General features: G+C 42.0%; 1 protein-coding gene across 1 annotated transcript; it reads right to left on the bottom strand.

Moving 5' to 3' along the window:
- Positions 1-1,056: 1,056 nt before the first annotated feature.
- zgc:92907 (uncharacterized protein LOC436733 homolog) lies at positions 1,057-10,126 on the bottom strand. Its single transcript, XM_031747340.2, has 4 exons — positions 9,932-10,126; positions 5,754-5,916; positions 2,434-2,572; positions 1,057-2,334 (listed from the first exon to the last, which is right to left on the bottom strand). The coding sequence occupies exons 1-4, from the start codon at positions 10,010-10,012 to the stop codon at positions 2,223-2,225; spliced, it is 495 nt and encodes a 164-aa protein (XP_031603200.1). The 5' UTR covers positions 10,013-10,126; the 3' UTR covers positions 1,057-2,222.
- Positions 10,127-13,388: the final 3,262 nt, after the last annotated feature.

The raw sequence follows: 13,388 nt of genomic DNA, 5'->3' as shown, positions 1-13,388 counted from the left end.
TCTCAGGGTTTACCTACTTACCGAGTGATCTGTATTTTCTGCACACATACTGAGGAGTGTGGTAATAATCTGTGCATGATTCGCAGTGTGTGGAGAACAGGAAGGGGATCACTATCTCTTAACACATAATGTAAACACAGTGTACTTTTTTAAAAAGATCATCGATAGTGACCGTTTTTACAGATTATTTGCTATAAAACTGGTTTGTATGACTAATCTCCCTTTAAGATCTGCACAGTTAAAATAAATAAATTAGCATCACCCCACCCCCGCTTACCTTGAGGTTAGGTTTTTTTCAAAGATGAATCAGCTTTTTTTTTTTTGTTAAATCAGATATTTCGGGGCATAGAGAAATGGTTCTGTAAAACAAAAACCAAAAAAAACATCTTCCTGGAGGAGACCCCAGGGTACAGTTGGAGAGATGGCATTTCTTTGCTGGCTTGGGAATGCCTCAGTTCCCTCTGGAAGAGCTGGTGGTGGTGGCCAGCTCAGACTGCAATCAGGACTGGGAGAAGCACCAGAAATGTATTTTTTATTTTTTTTTACACCAGGATGTAAAAGAAAGAAAGAAAGAAAGAAAGAAAGAAAGAAAGAAAGAAAGAAAGAAAGAAAGAAAGAAAGAAAGAAAGAAAGAAAGAAAGAAAGAAAGAAAGAAAGAAAGAAAGAAAGACAGAAAGAAAGACAGAAAGAAAGAAAAAAGAAAGACTGGATGCTTCAGCTCTATGTTTGGTAGACATGTGGTCCTCCACTGACTCCACTGGCTCAAAAACGGAAAACAGATAATACGTATTAAAACAAAAGCCTCTCATTTCAAGGCATCGAAAATACATAAAGTGTATACCTCTTCTCTGATGCTAGATGATTTATTAAAGCACCTCTTGGACTGATCACTGAAGCAGATGGTGGTGGCTCTTATCCAAGCTAAGCTATTTTAAAATACCACTTCTCCTTGACTGTTTTGCAAAAACTCCCTGCAGCAATTCCCCCACATGGCTACAAATTTAAACATCATCTCACCCTTGTGGCAAACATGAGAACAACCAGAGGAGCCTTTTGTTTGAAGTAGAAATCATTTACATTGAGAAATCCATGCACAGTTATTCAGGTTGTTCTGGAGTTTGTGGACTTTCAAAGTCCTAAAGCTTGTTCAGAGTCTGAGTCGTGGGAGGGCAGCGGACACAGAAATAAATGAGGTGGAAAAATGCACAATCACAGGCCTGCAGCCAGAGTTAGGCCTCAGTCAAGCCGTCTCTCAAGACTATGACACATGCGTTCAAAAAGTCACAGTGGACTTTAAATAAATCAAACACGGCAATAAATACTAACAAACACCACAATAAAACAGATAAACTGCAGATCGTGTTTACTTCATAAATAAGCAATCTTGTAAACACTATTTTCACTCAGTCTTTAGGAGATGTTTAACTTTACAGAAAAATCTAAACGATCCACTGAACCAAACACTACATGATTTACAACCCTCACCCCGTTTGGCTTCCTGTAACGTCCAAATCATTTATAAAGTTCAAACAGGCTTCCAGCACCTTTTAAATGTATTTTAATTGTTTCTCAGTATGCCTGTTATTCTTTCCAGAGAAAGACGCTCACTTAACTTGAAATCATTCATCATATCCAGTACACATGAATCTTTTTTCCCCCCAAGAAATTTAACAGCAATTCTAAAAATAGCTACAAATGAAGCGTAGCCTGCGAGCTAGTTCAGGCAGGCACCCCAAGCTGGATTGCATCACACACACACGTCTCTATCCTCACGTCGCACACACCTACAATCTGGCAGTCTATTAAAGCTGCAGATTCCCCCATTTCTCCCTCTGATATGTCATTACCCTCCATCACAGCCTGCAGTTTTAACCCCTCCACCACCCCAGCATCCACCTGGATGCTCCACAGAGACATCTAAATAGGACATGTCTACACAATAAAGAAATGTAACTAGGTCAGAGAGCTTCACTCTTTTCTCTTTCCTCAATTTTTCCTTGATACCAAACATTTGAAATGAGCACCTTAAAATTCGATGCATTCATATAAAACGTCTTTAGAAGACAAATCTAGAACATATAAAATAATTAAAAATATACAACAGGGTTGTATTGAGTTTTTTTTTAGATGTGTATTATTATTCCATAGAAAAATATAACACATCATAGTGTCACCTGTGTATCATACAGGTATATAACACGACATCATGCAGATATAGAGCTTCACTTAATCCCAAGAGCTTTGTCCATAAAGTCAGCAAATTTCTTTGGCTGTCCAGGTGGGAAGGGCTGCAGGACTGAGAGGTCCATGGTCCTCAGAGTTTCTGTCAGGGTGCTGAAACATTTCATCCAGAGACAAACAGCTGTTACTTCAATCTGACTGATGATTCTCACATGAATCAGCTGCATGTGGGTTCTGTGTAGGAGCACATACCTGCACGTGCAGTACAACAGGTGGGAGTCTATGTGCAGCTGTTTGGCCAACTCCAGCTGGTGGTTGTCCATCAGTTTGTCATTGACTACGACCAGCAGAGATTTGCCTGCACCGAGAGCCTCCAGACAGCTTCCTGCCCCTGAGGAGGAAGAACAACACCGAGATTCTTACCCAGGGAATAGACCGGGTGTGTATCTGTGTGACGTCACGCCGCTGATAAGTATCTGTTTCATTCTCCGCTGAGAATTTACTCTGCAGAGGGTCTGAAACCTAACTGGATTCTCTGCTGCATTCCTGTATCTCACTTCCTGCGCTTCTCATCAGCTCTGTGCAGGTCAATGCTGTTGAAGATTGTCAAGACAGTCTCACTGTGCCGATGCTACTATGGAGTAGTTAACTACAAACTGTCCATGTAGGAAGTTTTCTATTCCCTGGAGTGTGACCTCCTCATCACCCCTTTGTTTTACCCGTTTATGTCTTAGTCATGATCCTGTCACAACACTCACTCATTGTCTACCTGACCCTTGATGTTTTACAACTATATGCAAACTATACAACCCACTGATTATTGTCCACTCCCATCCTCTTGTGCTTCTATATAAATAGTATGTTTGTCAGTAGCTCACTTTACCAACCCACTCTCCTGGTTGGTAAACCCACTGTATACTAAAATACCATCACAGCTATGGAAAACATGCCTTTGAGCCATTTCTTCAACAACACAGAGCAGAAAGATGATTCTGTGATGCTTATGAAACCCGCTGCAGCACATTTGGTGGATCTGCGGTTGTCTTTATTGGGCAGCTGCACTGTTTGTATTCCCAGGATTATTTGTAACTAGAACCCAAGTTAAAGAAAAAAAAATCATTTTGTTGGAAGACAAACCTACATTTTTATAGCAACTTCATTGTAATCTTGCAACTGGCAATCCATCACAATGAGCATGTTGTGGCCTGTTTATTGTTGGCTGAATTAATGAAGGTGGCTATTATGTAAATGACAAACTCTAAGAATATAGAGAGTTTCTAGACAAACTATGTGTCAACAGGACCTCAGAAATCTTTCCAATGTGTTTATCTTGATATTATGAGTCTAAAAACGCAATCAGAGCAAAAAGGAATCGAACCACCAATCTTCCGATTAGTGGCTGACCTACTCTACCTCCTGATCCACCCCATAATGAGGTTAGTAAATGTACAAGGTATCTCTGTGAGCTGTAACAAACGGCTTCAGGCAATTTTTCTCCTGTTTTTGCTTTGAAACATCACTGAAATTAGATGTCTCTAATTTGACCACCTCATGCACTGAAGCCCCGCCTACACGCTGTTTAAACTTTCTGGTTATGACAGGCAGCCAGTCAGAAAACAGATGGCCTAAAGGGTTAAAAAGAAAAAAGAAAAAAGAAAAAAAGAAAAAAGTTCATTTCAGGCAGAGGACAAACTCAGGAGCTGCACAATAAGATAAACGAGAGTTATTTTTAACTGTGACTCAACAAATATACTTTAATAGAGTCCAAGTAGAAAAATAGGGAGCTGGAAATGAACATAATAGGTTCACTTTAATGTTTTTGTTTGTCACCCTTACACTGTACTGTAGCTGCACTTTTATTATTACCATATTTTTAAATCCTTACTTCGGTCTTCTCTACAGTTTATTTTATATTTTCTTCTTAGTTCTCTAAATTAACCACCTGTTTATAATTAAGATAATACAACTAACATTAATAATGGCCCATTAAATATCCCAGGAGGTTTCTCTAGAGAGCCAACAGTACATTAACAAACCACAGACCTGACTCATCCAGACGGAAAACAGCCATCATGAGAGTTATTAATTGCACCTGTGCCTTTCCTTCTCTGACATGTCAAATGTCTTCTGTGTAAACGGGTCTACTGGGAGAGGAAAACAGGACCAAGCAAAAAGACACAGCAGTGGCTCAAGACTAAGAGGAAAATCAGTCGATTAAAAGAAGAATTTACTATTTTTAAACCAGACAACCATTTGTCGACGCTGATGGCTCCAGCTGCAGTTTTCTGCTCTTGTTTTGTGTGACAGTAAGCTCGGGATGTTTGTCAGTTTTAGACTGTAGGTCAGGAGTAAAAATGTGGAAATGAGAAGAAAAAAAGTGTCCCATCTGTGGGGATGGGGATGGGGATGGGAACCGGTTCTTGTAGAAAACTAGTTCCTAGTAGTCTAATTCCTTGGAAATGTTGGTAGTGTAATATGTGTAATAATTACTTTATGAGTAGCAACTTTGCAACGGCTGCACCATTAATCATCAGTCCTGTGTTTGTACACTGATGAACCATTTCTTTTGCTTTGACTTATGTTTTCTGGGAAGGTCATTTAACACTTAAAAATTATTGCATGCTTTCCTTGTGTTCATTAAACACACGGGGCCCACATCCATATCAGAGCTGCAATGGTTGGTGGATTAACCTTCATTTGGTTGGAGTGGAGTCATGCAGGATCCTGGCTGCATACTTATATGTCGGTGTGATATTTTTATCACAAAAACAGTGTTCTTTTTTAAAAACCATGAAATATGAGGCGATTTATGAAATATGCATACAAAATTGGATTCATCACTGCATAAAACTGTTGCCACAGTCCAGTTCTTGTGTAATTTGTTCCACCTCAGCCTTTTCTCTCTGTTTCCCCTCCTTATAAATGACTTCCTGACAGCCACCCTTCCACTCAGACCGTTTCTAATGAGGCTTCAGTGAACAGTAGATGGACCTGGTGCATCTCTCAGGTCTTTGTCATTCACTCAAACTTTTTTTAAGGACACAGTGCACACCATGTCGAGGAATGTCAAGTTTTCAAGTAGAACTAAAGAAATGAGAACAAATTATGTGTTTTTGTGACAGGCCCCTAGCAACAATAGTTATGTGTCGACACAACACTGGCTCATCCTGTGAGTCATTCAAGAAATGCTTGAGTGAGGCTCAAGACATTTGCACATCTTCTATCCTCCATTTACTCCTGCCGTGACACAGGGGGCATTTGATATTTACACATCATCTTACAGCTGAGCAGCTCTCAACAAACGAACTGTGAGGCTCTGCAAGTTTTTTGAATGTGTTTCTTATAAATTTAAATGGAAGCTGGAGTTCCTTTTACGCAAGAATCTTACCTTTTTTATTCCAACACCCATTTAAACCAATTTCAGTTGCTTTGGGTTTCTGTAGAGATGTACCCACATATATAAAAATCTCTTTTCCAGCTAATTGTTTACTATAGATAATAAAAATGAAATAAACTGTCACCATGTGTGGGACGGGAGGGCAACAGCTGTGTAGGACACCTGATCACCCTACCTGCGTGGCTGATGACAAGATCGGCCTGACTGATGTCCTCTGCTATTGAGTTTTTGAATCGAAAAGCCTCCAGTCTGATGTGCGGACAGCTGTCAGCAGCTGGAAAAACGGAACCTCTTCCAACCTGAAGCACCAAATGCTCATATCCACGAGCCTTTAAAGCCTGAGGGAGAAAAATAATTGCTTAGTATGAAAGCAGACACAAATTCACATTAATAATTTACACATAATTGACATTTTTAGAATTCAGAAAGATTTTAGAGGGAATATCTTTCAGTCATATGATATACACATTGTGCAGGTGTGAGTCACCTGCAGAACCTTTTTGAATTAGTTTCCTGAGAACCTTATTCATAACTTGATACCTGCGAGCGTCACGGGTTTGGTTTCATATTTCCTTTTGTCTGCACACAGACAGTTCCCATATGTCATTATATCACCACAGTGCAGGGTTTTAACCTCTAACACAACTTTAAAGCTCTTTATACAGGATTTGTTATTATTATTATACAAATTTTCCTATAATTAATTTATCTACATAATGGTACATGTTGTAGTCCAGGATTAATTGATAAATATTTGCTCATCCTGTTTAATTGATAAGGAATGGGAAGGACAGCTACAGGCAGAAGATGGAGAACCAGCTTCAGCAAAATAACGTTGGTGAAGTCTGGAGAGGCCTCAGAACCATCTCAGGCCACAAACATCAGAACTCTCTGCCTGGGAGGGATGTGAGGTGGGCAAATGAACTGAATCATTTTTTCAACAGATTTGATTCAGCCATGAGGCAGTCTCCAACATCGGCTGCAGACTCACCCACCCCCACTGTTGCTGTTCCACCTCTGACACTTCACACCTCCTCTATTCACCCTGCTCACTCCTCCCCACCCCCAACAACAGCATCCTATTGGATGCCTGTCTCTCTCAACCACCCAGGTTAGGAGGGAACTGAGGAGGATTAATGGCAAGAAGGCAGCAGGCCCAGATGGCATCAGCTCAAGGATCGTCAGGTCCTGCGCGGACCAACTGTGTGGGGTGATCGAGCACCTCTTCAACCTGAGCCTGAGGCTGGGAAGAGTCCCACAGCTCTTGAAAACCTCCTGTGTTGTTCCAGTGCCAAAGACTTCACGCCCCAAGGACCTCAACAGCTACAGGCCGGTGGCTCTGACATCCCACCTGATGAAGACCCTGGAGCGGTTGGTCCTGGCTCAGCTTCGGCGCCTTGTGAGCTCATCACTGGACCCACTTCAGTTTGCCTACCAGCCTGGCATTGGAGCGGATGATGCCGTCATTCACCTCCTACATCGTTCCCTCGCGCACCTGGAAACCGCTGGGAGCACTGTGAGAATCGTGTTCTTTGATTTCTCCAGTGCCTTCAACACTATTCTTCCCTCGGTTCTGAAGGACAAGCTGGAGCACTCAGGAGTGGACCATCACCTCACTACCTGGATTCTGGACTACCTCACCGACCAACCACAGTATGTGAGGACTCAGGGCTGTGTGTCGGACAGGGTCGTCTGCAGTACGGGGCCCCACAGGGGAACGGTTCTGGCTCCGTTCCTCTTCACCATCTACACTGCAGACTTCTCCCACAACTCCACCCAGTGCTTCCTGCAGAAGTTCTCTGATGACTCTGCAATAGTCGGCCTCATCACTGATGGGGATGACAAGGAGTACAGAGGACTGACACAGGACTTTGTGGACTGGTGCCAACTGAACTACCTCCAGATCAATGCCAGTAAAACCAAGGAGCTGGTGGTAGACTTCCGCAGGCACAAACATCCTCCACTGCAACCACTGAACATCCAAGGTATGGACATTGAGACTGTGGACAGCTACAGGTACCTTGGTGTTCATCTGAACAACAAACTGGACTGGACTCATAACTCAGACGCCCTCTACAGGAAAGGGCAGAGCAGGCTGTACCTGCTGCGGAGACTCAGGTCATTTGGAGTGGAGGGCCCACTCCTGAAGACCTTCTATGACTCTGTGGTGGCCTCAGCCATCTTCTATGGTGTGGTCTGCTGGGGAGGCAGCATCTCTGCTGGGGACAGGAAGAGACTGAACAGGCTGATCCGAAGGGCCAGCTCTGTTCTAGGATGCCCTCTGGACCCAGTGGAGGTGGTGAGTGACAGGAGAATGGTGGCTAAGCTGTCATCCCTGTTGGACAACATCTCCCACCCCATGCATGAGACTGTGACAGCACTGAGCAGCTCCTTCAGTGGGAGACTGCGGCACCCACGGTGTGGGACAGAGAGATTTCGCAGGTCTTTCCTCCCCACTGCTGTCAGACTCCACAATAAAGACTTTTGCAGCTGATCAAACACACAAACCCACACATGTGCAATAAGACTGCTATATGTGCAATTCTTGTGCAATTCTTCTTCTGACGAAGTTGTATTTTTGTATTTTCCTACTCAGTTGTATTTCTATTTTATTCTATTGTATATATTATTCTATTCCATTTTATTCTATTGTATATAGTATTTTATTTTATTTTATTGTATTTTATTGCATTCCAGTGTTTTCTAATTTCTGCTACATAACTTTGCACTTTTGCTGTAACAAAACAAATTTCCCACCTGTGGGACTAATAAAGGTCATCTTATCTTATCTTATCTTATCTTATCTTATCTTAATGGCAGGTAATTTTCCATCAAGCTCGAGAACAGCGCTTCACTTGTTCCATATTTTGTCACGTTATAGTTATATTTCTTCAATATTGTTAGAAAATTAATAAGACACAATGATTACTGTGGTGCTGAAGGGAGATTTTTTAAAAAGAAATCAAACAAAATGCAAATTTACGGCTCTAACAGACATTTAAGTTACTGTAGCACACACTGAGACCATTTTGGTGAAGAGAAATATTTATTGTTCAGTATTTTATTTTGCACACATGAATGAAATTCTACTCTACTTATTAATACTGTTATTTTAAATGTTGCTAGGTACACCTATTCAACTGCTCATTAGATAAATATCCAATCTGCCAATCACATGGTAGCAACTGGTGTTGACCATGTTTCCATGCCTGAATGGTCAAGACAACCTGCTGAAGTTCAAATTGAGCATCAGAAAAGGGAAGAAAAACTGACTGGAGCAACTGGTTTGATCTACTGTGATATTCTTACAAAACCATAATATAATGGTAAAAAAACAAAACAAAAAGAAAAACATTAAAAATATTAAGTGAACGTCTGGGTGAAAATGCCTTGTAGATGCCAGAGGTTAGAGGAAAATAGCCAGGCTGCTTTAAGATCATAAGAAGGCATCAGTAACTCAAATAACCACTTGTTACAATCAAGGTATGCAGATGAACATCTTTGAACACATAACAGACGGGCAGCAGAAGAGCACACCGGGTGCCACTCCTGTCAGCTGAGAACAGGCAGCTGTGACTATAATTCACACGAGCTCACCAACGGTGAAAAACAGATGACCGGAAAATGTTGCCTGGTCTGATTAGTCTAGATTTCTGCTTCAACATTCAAACAGTAGGATCATGAAAGCATGACTCCATGCTGCCTTTGGCATAATGGTGTTGTTGACATTTCTTTGCATTCTTAGTGCCATCTGATTATAATTTAAAGTCTAAGAGTATTATTTCTGACTATATCTTTCATTTCATGACCACAGTGTGCCATCTTCTGATGCTTGCTTCCAACAGGATATAACACCGTGTTAAAAAGCTCACCCCATCCTCAGCCTGGTTTCCTGAACAAGACAACAAGTCACCAAATCTAAATCAAATGGAGCACTTATGGAATATGGTGGAATGGGAGATTCAAGTCATGGATGTGCACCAGCTATGTGATGCCATCATATTAATATGGACAAAACTATGTGAGGAATGTTTTCAGCACCTTGTTAATTGAATGTTATAAAGATTTAAGACAAAGCCAGTCATTGCAAGGTATACCTAATAAATTGGCCGGTGAATACATGTACAGATGGCCAGAGATAACTTCCACTTGGTTTATAAACATAAAACTGGGAGGTTGTCCGCGCAATAACAGAGCACATTTAGCCCACTTATATCGGCCACAGATAAAACTATTCCTGCATAAAAATAATAGGGAGCTCATAGATTTTAAAAGCTCTCCTGCCTATGCCCTGCTGAGGTTTCAGTGCACACTATTCACCTCTTCAATAACTCTTCAGGTAACTTTCCTCACCTGAGTGGCCTCAGAGGAAGTGATGCTCTCAATCAGCTCGTCGAAGCTCGTGGTGCCGACAGTTACAAACACCGTCTTCATGTCTGCTCAGCGAAATCGCCCGGGTTTTCGAAATTTACGCACTTCAATTTTCATCTCATCCACATATTCGTATTGCAGCAGCAGACCTGACAGCTACTTCCGCTTCGCAGCCGATGGCGTCACAACCATGACGTAAAACGCGTCATGGCGCCACCTATAGGAACGGAGGTGTTTCTGCAAGGAGTACTGTGTGTATGTGTGAGCTGCAGCATGGAAAAATACCAGTTTACTGCTTATGCAGGAAGGTGTCGATTCAGTGACAGGAATGTTAAACAAGAGCAGGGTAATATGAATGAAAAAATATCAATAATTCCAGTAATCGTTTGGTTTTTCAACATATTTTTCACCATGAAACACAAACATAATGTCCCATGTTTATTATTAATACTAATAATATTGATTATGATGAGGATAATGGTATAATCAGACTACATTCCAGCATTTTTCATGGTATCGTAATAAAAAAATATTATGTCATAAGGAATCCAGAGACCAGATAATGGTGACAAAGACAACAATATAAAAGCAAGTAAGAAAAATTTATTTGTAAAGCACATAAATACATGTGCTTTAACTGACCCAAGCACTATACAAAGTATGCACACCTATACACACAGAGGAATGTAATTTCATTAAGAAAGTAAAAAGTTGACACAGAATACAGAACAAAAGAGACACATAGAGACAACAATAACCAGAGGACAGTATGGCGGCATATAGAGTTGCAGATATTACAACAAATGAGTGAAAATGTGGGGTTTTGGCTCGGACTTAAAAGCAGAGCTGAAGGATGCTCGACATAAATGTGGAGCAGCGACTGCAAAGACTCTGTCAGCTCTTTGTTTCACCTTGGGACATATTCATGAGATCTTGGCTTGTGGATCTGACAGACCTGGGAGCTGAATGAAAATGAAAAAGAAGGTAATATAAGCTGGGCTTGTTTATTAAGAGCCCTAAAAACAATCAGTGTGATATTAAAGTGAATTTTTAAACACACAGACAGCCAGCCAGCAAGGCCAGGACTGGAGTGATGTGCTCACATTTTAAAGAGTTACATTAATTCAGATGTGAAGTAATAAAGGCTTGGACGACTGTTTCCAGATAATTTAAAGAAGGAAAGATTTGAGTTTGCTAATGGTTTTTAACTGGTAGCAGCTATTTTTTGACAACTGAACAAATTTGTCTGTCAAAGCGAAGCCCCGGATGAAAAATAATACCCAGGTCTTTTCCATGAGACTTTAAATACGGGATGAGATTACCTAAATTGCTGTCAAAAGCACTCCTAGATTTGTTTAACTGGAGGAAGTTATTCATCATCCAGCCTTTAATATATCTTGATGCATTCTCAATCATCCAGGAAAGTAAATCTCCAAAAACTGAAGAAGAACCGAGACTGAAGAAGTCACTTGGATGAGTGACGAAACTTTTCTCCCACAAAACGCTACGTCCAGATGAACAGATTCAACTTTTGGAGACAGCCTTTAATATCTTCACGACAGTCCAGTAAGAGCTGGTTTGTAGTTCTGGTTTAAATGACAACGTGTTGGGTTGTTACCAGGTGAACTCTGGTTGGAAGGCTGAGTCATTTGTTTTTGTTTCAGCTGTGTTTTTCCTATGACAGGTCAAAGGGGTTGTTGTGAAATCTGATTAAACATCAGTGCAAACGGATTAAGCACCAGCTGGCCACACCTGAAAAAGCTCCTGAAAGCTCAGCACACACTCACTTTTCATTGTGTAGCATCATAATGAATGAAGGACTGGTAGCTGCAGGCACACCTGGACTACTAATGATGAAAAGCTGCTGTCCATTTACTTCACTGTGGCTTTACAGTGAGCCCTGCCAGGTCTCTTTCACAGACATGGCACCAACAACACGGCTGGGCTCAAGGCTGTCCATGCTGCAACGACAACCATCAAATTCTCATACAGTACTGTATATTTCCACTTCAGTGGGCCAATTCCTGTAAATATGTTGTACTTTTTATGGGACATTGTAGGACAAATAGTCAAATTTACGTGACAGGAATAATGTTTATTGGTTAAAAATAACACTAAGACGTATGAATATACAGGCTTTAGTCATAAATAACTCCACTTGGTCACTTTAAGGGGCCATTCCAGCGGCCTTTACTTCGCTCTCGACAGATCTTCTCCACGTCTGTTTGGGTCTCCCCACTTTCCTTTTTCCTTGTGGGTTCCAGTCCAGTGCTTGCCTTGTGACGTTGTCGAATGGTTTGCGAAGTGTGTGGCCTATCCAGCCCCATTTTCTCTTCTTGATGTCTTGACCGACTGGGTTCTGTCTGGTTCTCTTCCACAGGTCTGTGTTCGAGATCTTCTCAGGCCACCTGATGTTGAGAATGTGTCGCAAGCACTTGTTGATGAAGATCTGTATCTTGATGGTAATGGTGTTGGTCACCTGCCACGTCTCGGACCCATGCAGGAGGACTGCTTTCACATTGGTGTTGAAGATGCGGATCTTGCTGCGCTGAGATAAGGCTTTGGAGTTCCAGATGGGTCGCAGGATGTTGAATGCAAGCCTTACTCTGTTGATCCGGCTCCTAACGTCTTCATCTGCGCCGCCATCACTGTTGACTACGCTTCCTAGGTAGACGACACGGTCGGTTTCCACTAAGTCTTCTCCCTGTAGCTGCAGTGGATGTTTTTGTCGGTTGTTCAGCCACATCACCTCTGTTTTTCTGACGTTAATCTTCAGGCCGGTCTTTTCTGCCTCCTCAGCAAGCCAGGTAAGCTTGGACTGTGCATGTTGCTGCTTATGGGACAGAAGGCTGATGTCGTCCACAAAATCCAGGTCCTCCAGCTGTTTGGTGAAGGTCCACTGGATACTGGTATTGCTGCCATCTGTGGTTCTTCTCATGATCCAGTCCATGACGATCAGGAAGATTGTCGGTGACAGCATGCAGCCTTGCCTCACTCCGTTTTTCACTGCGAAGGGGTTGGTCAGTTTTCCGTTGTGGATGATCTGGCAGGACGAGTCTTCGTATAGCTGTTGGATGATGTTGATGAGCTTCTGCGGGATTCCGTAGTGCTGCATCAGTTTCCAAGTGGTCTCCCTGTCGACACTGTCAAAGGCTTTTTCAAAGTCGATGAAGATTGTGTACAAGGGAGACTGCCATTCGATAGACTGCTCGATGATGATGCGCAGAGTGGCGATGTGGTCTGTACATGATCTGTTTTGTGTAAATCCTGCCTGCTCTGATCTCAGTCTCTTGTCCAGTGCCTCCTTCAGTCTCTCCAAGATGATTCTGGTCAACACCTTGCTGGGGATGGATAGCAGCATAATTCCTCGCCAGTTGCCACACTGGGATAGATCGCCTTTCTTTGGGAGCTTCACCAGGTACCCAAGCATCCAGTCGGC

The sequence above is a fragment of the Oreochromis aureus genome, linkage group 2 (genome assembly GCF_013358895.1).
Source record: "Oreochromis aureus strain Israel breed Guangdong linkage group 2, ZZ_aureus, whole genome shotgun sequence".
Lineage (NCBI taxonomy): Eukaryota > Metazoa > Chordata > Actinopteri > Cichliformes > Cichlidae > Oreochromis > Oreochromis aureus.
Note: the sequence above shows the minus strand (reverse complement) of the source record. Positions and strands in the feature narration are given on the sequence as shown.